The sequence below is a fragment of the Molothrus ater genome, chromosome 26 (genome assembly GCF_012460135.2).
Source record: "Molothrus ater isolate BHLD 08-10-18 breed brown headed cowbird chromosome 26, BPBGC_Mater_1.1, whole genome shotgun sequence".
NCBI lineage: Eukaryota > Metazoa > Chordata > Aves > Passeriformes > Icteridae > Molothrus > Molothrus ater.
In genome coordinates, this window is record NC_050503.2 from 1498539 (window position 1) to 1505000 (window position 6462).

Here is a 6462-nt window from a genome sequence, read left to right on the forward strand (position 1 = left end):
ATGGGCTCCTGCTGTCCCCAGGTCCCACTGGACACACAGACCTTTGGTCCCAGGGGCCGAGGGCATCTTCCCTGCTCCTGTTGGCACCTTGGGGTCACCCAGTCCCCAGAGGAGGGTGACAAGGTGACAAGCACTGGGGATCTGGCCAAGGGCAATCTAGGGAAGGTGCTGAACAGGAGGAAGGTTGAGGGGCTGGACACCCTGGGGCTGGCTCTGGAGCCCCCAGGGGTAGGCAGGGAAAGGGCACACACAGGTGAAACGTTAAACCTCTGCTCTTTATTTGCTGCCTGCCTCCCTCGCCCCGAGGAGGTTTTCCAGGGGTGACCTGAGCACCAGAAGTGCTCTGGGAAGGCCGAGCAGCGCCAGACTGGAGGAGGTGTGGGGAGGGGGGCACCTCCTCCATGCATCCCCATCGTCCCCGTGGGGACACGGCTCTGCCCCAGCCGGGGGTGAACACCGGGCACCGCCAGCGCTGGGCCCGGGAAAGCTCCATGGAGAGCAGGAACTGCCACCTCCTGTGTCCCAGGCACGGGGACACCGCGAGGGGCCGGCCCCCAGCCCCTCTCCAACTCGCCTTATTGCTATGGTCAGAGCAGCAGAGCGGCCGGGAGGGACTCGGGATGTCGCCGGTTCGGGAGAGGGGATGAGGACGTGTCTGAAGCCAAGGATCCACCCACAGAGGGTGGGCTCATGTCTCTGGGGAGGGGCAAGGAGGGAGCTGCCATCTCTGGCCGGTGGTGCCAGCAGCGCCAGGCTGGCACCAGCAGGGAGGAGAGCTGTGCTCATGGCCAAGAGCAAACACTGTCCATTCCAGGGCCTCCCGCCCTCTCCTGAGCCTGGAGCCGAGGCTGAGCAAACTCATTACAGCTCCAGCAGCAGGGACTAGGGAGAGCTACTGGGAGAACTGGAGAAACAAGCAGAACCCCCCTGCCTGTCACCCTGGCTAGTTGCGTTGGCTGGCCAGCTCCTGGGAGATGAATTTCCGAAGGCGCTCGAGGTACTGGCTGTAGAGTTCAATGTCATTGTGCCCGGCCCCGTCCACCCACAGCGGCTCCACGGCCTTGGGGCAGCGCTCAAACAGCGCCAGGCCGTGCGAGAAGTCGATGACTTCGTCCTCTGTACCGTGGATGATGAGGACAGGAGAGGTGATTTTGGAGATCTTCTCGATGCTGTCACAAAAGGGTGGATGGGGGAGAGAGGAGAGAGGGGGTAAGCACAGGGAATGAGACATTTCCACTCTTCCTGCCCCCAAAACATCCCCTGGGACAGGGACCAGGAAATGCTCTTTGATCATGGCAGAGCACAGGGACAGGGAGGGACACAGAGCTTCTGCCAAGGAAAAGATCTGCCCCAGTGTGACAGACAAGGAGCAGACAGCAGTGACAGCATCCCCGTGGGACCTCGGCAGGGCTGATGGGAACTGCTACAGGACAGCCCTTCCCTGCTGGGCTCTGAGGAAGGGAAACACAGGTCCCAGCCCATCCCAAAGGCCATGTGAGGCCATCAGGATGCAGAGCGTGGGCTGGTGGCTCCCAGCCCACAGCTTCCGGCTCAGGGACTGCCCCCTGGGCCCCACTGGCCTGGCTGCAAGGGAGAGGCAAAGGAAGAGCTCAGCCTCTCAGCACCCTCCTGCTATCTGAAGAGCAGGAAAATCCCTAAGGAATTACTCTTGGGGGACAGAGGGGTCCCAGGGACACCCAGGGCTTGTGACACCTGATGGGGGCCAGCGGCACAGCCCCAAAGCTGGTGGGCAAAGTCACTGGGACGGGGTGACCAGGAGGTGATGGCACAGGGGAGTGGGCACAGTGACCCCAGGCAGGGCTACAACTCCCAGAGGGCCCCAAACACAGAGCAAGAAGATGCTGAAAGGGGATATTTAAACCTATCACAAAAAATGGCCCACATGTCACATGTCCCCTGGCTGTGACCAGAGCTGCTTTGGGCACTGCCCCTCCAAACCCCCCGTGCCCCCTGCCCAGGGCACTCACTTGGGGAAGGCATCGAACCAGTAGGTCTTCTTGGTGTCGGGGAAGGCGACGCGCATGCCGGAGGTGAGCGGGGAGTGCAGCACGATGGCCGCGCACTCGTAGCGGGAGGCCAGGTCAACCGTGGGCACGGTGCCGATGCTCTGTCCGTACAAAATGATGTTCTCCGGGCTGATCCCGTACCTGGATGGGACAGGGCAGCTCAGTGGGCAGGCACATCGCCAGGAGAGACAGCTCAGGGCTTACTCTGTGCTGGTCACTGCACCCACAAGGCTCCTGGTAGGGTCTGGGGTCTGTTCCCTGATCTTGCCCAGCTCCTCATGTCTTGGCCCAGAGCAGCTCCCTGAGCTCCCAAAGGACCAGGGAGCAGGCAGGGTTGAGCTGCCAGCTGAGTTCTGGGGGATGTCAAGGCTTTCCCTCACCAGGTCAGGGTTATAGGGTGTACAGACCCTGGACTGTAGCCACATGGGGCAGCCCCAGCTCTGGGTCACACCATGAGCCAGGCCCGAGGAAGAGGAGGTGAGCCTGGCATGGGGCTGCACCCCAAGCCTGGCAGGGGAACCAGAGCTGAGCCTGGCACAGGGCTGCACCCCAAGGCTGGCAGGGGAACCAGAGCTGAGTCTGGCATGGGCTGCACCCCAAGCTGGCAGGGAACCAGAGCTGAGCCTGGCACAGGGCTGCACCCCAAGGCTGGCAGGAGAACCAGAGCTGAGCCTGGCATGGAGCTGCACCCCAAGCCTGGCAGGGGAACCAGAGCTGAGCCTGGCACAGGGCTGCACCCCAAGCTGGCAGGGGAACCAGAGCTGAGCCTGGCATGGAGCTGCACCCCAAGGCTGGCAGGGGAACGAGAGCTGAGTCTGGCAGGAGCTGCACCCCAAGGCTGGCAGGAGAACCAGAGCTGAGCCTGGCATGGAGCTGCACCCCAAGGCTGGCAGGGGAACCAGAGCTGAGCCTGGCATGGGCTGCACCCCAAGGCTGGCAGGAGAACCAGAGCTGAGCCTGGCATGGAGCTGCACCCCAAGGCTGGCAGGGGAACCAGAGCTGAGCCTGGCACAGTGACACAGGAAGCAGAGCTTGTGCCAAGGTCACGCTCTGCAGCATCCCTGCCCCTTGCATCCTCCAGCTGCTCCCTCTACATTTTCCAACCACCCCTTCCTGTCTCCAGCGGCCCAGGGTTCCCCTCCTGGGAGGTTTCCTGTTTTGCAGGCTGCTGAGCACAGGGTTCTCCTGCAGGCTTTTCCATGCTCACCGTGTGCGCAGCGCCTGCCACGCGGCGTCGATGTCGGAGTAGAGGTTGCGCTCCGAGGGCCTGCCCGTGCTCACGCCGTAGCCAGAGTAGTCGTAGGAGAAGATGTTGCAGTTGATGCGGGTGCCCAGCCCGATGTAGAAGCTGCTCATCTGCCCCAGGTCCACGGCATTGCCGTGGGAGAAGAGCACCGTGTACCTGGGATGTGGGTATGGAACGTTAATCCTGGGCTCTGCTGGAGCTCCAGCACGGAGATTCCCCAAGGGCAGCAAGCAAACCCCAGCACACAAAGGGCCAACACCCCTCTAGCCACCAAGGGAGCTCCTTGTGACACCCCCAGACCCTTCCCTGACAGAGCCAGGGGCTCACTCCCAGCAGGAACAGGCAGCTTGAAGGCAGGATGATGATTCTGTTGAAGTTTTTGAGTCTATTTTTGGTAAAAAGCTCAGGATTTGGGGCCGTTTGCCCAATGGGGATTTCAAGTAAGAATTCTGACAGCGGGTTTTTTCTCTCCTGAGCCTGGCAAGACACCAGATGCTGAGAGAGAAGTGAATTGTGGGAGTGACAAGGCACAAGAAATTTCCACCATAAGGGGAAAAACAATGTTAATCATAAAAATTAACACTAATAGCAGATTGATGAGAGCTTGGCTCCCTTCTGCCAGAGGGAGGGAGCAGGACCCACTCCCTGCTGAGCCCCTGCAGCTGGTCCAAGGGGTCTGTGGCCAGGCTGAGCCTCCAATCCTGGCCTGGATGCCCAGGGAGCCCCAGCTGGAAGTCGGTGACAGGATGAGCTGGGGGAGGTCAGACAGCCAGCAGCACCTGATACCCCATGGTTTGGCAGGCCTGGTTCCCCCCAGCCCAGGTTTTCCCCTCCTGATGCCTGGGATGCTGGTCTTTGAGAACCTGTTGTTCCTGGGAGAACATATGAAAGGGGTCAGCTGGGGTGATGTGGCCTCCCTCTGCACCTGAACCCCAAAACTGTGCCACTGCTTGGGGAGCAGCTGCCAAGTTTCCTCCTGGCAGTAGGAGGAGGTCTCCATTTCACACTCCAGGGTGCCAGTTCACAGACCCACAGGAGTGACCAAACCCCTCCTGGCTTTCACTCCCATCCCTCTTTTCCTTGAGGAATCAAAAGATGTGAATTTGACTAAGCCAGGCTCTCCTGGCTGGCAGGGGCAGTTGCCATCCCATGGTCACCACAGGGCTGGGCACAGGGAGAAGCAGCTGGTGCAGCCACCCCGGTGCCCCCTGAGCACCACCTCTGTGCAAACCCCTGGAGCATTGCATCAGTGCCACGACACCAGGGGCCTGTGAGACAGCCTGGGGAATCCCCACACCCCTGCAGCCTCGGCTTTGCCTCTGCTCCTGCTTTAACCCCACTCCCAGGGCGGCCAGACCGGTCCTGGGAGCGCAGCTCGCCCGTCCCACCGGAGCCTCCAAAACCCTGGGGCAGGGCCAGGCAGGGCCAGCTCCTCCAAAACCCCGGGGCAGGGCCAGCTCCTCCAAAACCCCGGGGCAGGGCCAGCTCCTCCAGCGAGGGGGAAGAGGGGACAGGAGCCCCCAGGGCAGCCCCAGGGCAGCCCAGCAGAGCCCCAGCTGGCACACCCGCGGTGACTCACCTGGCGCCGGGCACGCAGCGGACGTACATGCAGCCGACGCGGTTGCCCCGGCTGCTCTTGGTGACGAACACCTCGATGTTGTCCAGCTCCCGCTGGGAGTACTGGAAATCCGCCCTCTCCTTCAGGTGCAGCTTCCAGCGGCCCGCGGCGCCGCGCAGGGAGCCCGTGCTGCCCACGGGCTCGGGCTCGGGCACCATGGCGTAGGTGGGCTCCGGGGGCAGGAAGGCCAGCTTGGCCGCGATGCGGCTGGGGCAGGGCGGGCAGCAGAAGAGGCAGCAGAGTTGGCTGATCGACAGCCCGTTCATGACGGCGGCGAGGCGGGAGGGGAGGCGGCCGCGCCCGGAGCGAGGGAGGATCCGAATCCGACAGAGGCCGGCAACGACGCCGGGCCCGGAGACGCCCCGTCCTCAGCTGGCCCTGGGCACGGCTGGCGCCGGCCGAGCAGCGCGGGCCGGGGCTGCCGTGTCCATCTGTCCGTCCGGCGGCTGCGGGGGCCTGCGGGCAGGGCGGGGGCTCTGAGGGCTCTGTCTGTCCCCTCCGTGACCAAACGTGCTGCCCGCAGTGTCCCCCCCGCTCCCCCGAGCATCCCTGCAAGCCCCCCCGAAATCATCCGAGCTCCTGCCACATTCGGCAGCCCCCGCCGAGGGGGCGAGGACAAGCGCAGATCCCACACACGCCACCCCCACAGCAGCCACACGGCTGATGGGACAAAGGACACGGCTCCCCGGGGCCACCCAGGCGTTCGGGAGAGCCGAGCTCCCGAGGAGAAAAGGGGAAAGGGGAGAGGAAGGGGGGAAGAGGGGAAAAAAAAAAAAAAAAAGGCAACTATTTTCTGCAAGTTTGGGCACAGGCTTGAGCTGAGGAATGTCAAACCAGCCCACACCCCGAGGAATTCGCTCCATCTGCTTCCTAAGGCCTGGGAAAGGGGAGGAAAGGGTGGAAAGAGATATGGCACTAAGGCTGGGATCTGGCACTGAAATAAGCCAAAATACTGGCAGTGAAGGGATGCCCCGTGCCCCGGTGGGAGCCCCCTCGGGCCGGTGACCATCCACAGCAGGGCCAGGCCGGTGTGACACCTGGCACGTGGCAGCCGTGTCCCTGCCAGGGTTGGCACCCCGTGGCACTCCCGGGGCAGAACGGGGTGTCCGGTGACCGCACACCCACGCGGGGAGGTGGCACTACGGGCCACTCACAGCGCGTGTCACACTCGTGTCGTGTGTCTCGCACACGCTGGGACAAAGCCAGGCACCAGCTGGGGACACCCCGCCGTGGGAGGCCAGCCCTGCCCGGCCCCGACCCACCGCACACACACCGAGCCCACACCCAGCGAGGGGGGGATCCCGGCTGTCCTGACCTCTGTGGGGCCCCCACCACTGACTGGTGGGGCTCCCTCCCCCGGCAGAAACAGGACCCTCACCCCGCACCCCCTGACCGGGCTCTGGGATCCCCACCCCGCACACCCTGACCGGGCTCTGGGACCCTCACCCCGCACACCCTGACCGGCTCTGGGATCCCCACCCCGCAAACCCTGACCGGGCTCTGGGATCCCCATCCCGCACACCCTGACCGGCTCTGGGATCCCCACCCCGCACACCCTGACCGGGCTCTGG

General features: G+C 63.7%; 1 protein-coding gene across 1 annotated transcript; it reads right to left on the bottom strand.

Moving 5' to 3' along the window:
• Nucleotides 1-254: 254 nt before the first annotated feature.
• Nucleotides 255-5364, bottom strand: ABHD17A (abhydrolase domain containing 17A, depalmitoylase). The gene is made up of 4 exons (XM_036399606.1): nt 4853-5364; nt 3235-3429; nt 1989-2168; nt 255-1169 (listed from the first exon to the last, which is right to left on the bottom strand). The coding sequence occupies exons 1-4, from the start codon at nt 5155-5157 to the stop codon at nt 944-946; spliced, it is 906 nt and encodes a 301-aa protein (XP_036255499.1). The 5' UTR covers nt 5158-5364; the 3' UTR covers nt 255-943.
• Between the last annotated feature and the right edge of the window lie 1098 nt (nt 5365-6462).

What these genes read in the sequence shown, in the direction of transcription:
- ABHD17A (XM_036399606.1), bottom strand. Translation starts at nt 5,157, where the DNA reads ATGAACGGGCTGTCGATCAGCCAACTCTGCTGCCTCTTCTGCTGCCCG. An exon ending in TGGCAGGCGCTGCGCACACG is followed by an intron (nt 2,169 to 3,234) that starts GTGAGCATGGAA and finishes TGTCCCATCCAG; the next exon opens with GTACGGGATCAGCCCGGAGA. An exon ending in TGGTTCGATGCCTTCCCCAA is followed by an intron (nt 1,170 to 1,988) that starts GTGAGTGCCCTG and finishes CTTTTGTGACAG; the next exon opens with CATCGAGAAGATCTCCAAAA.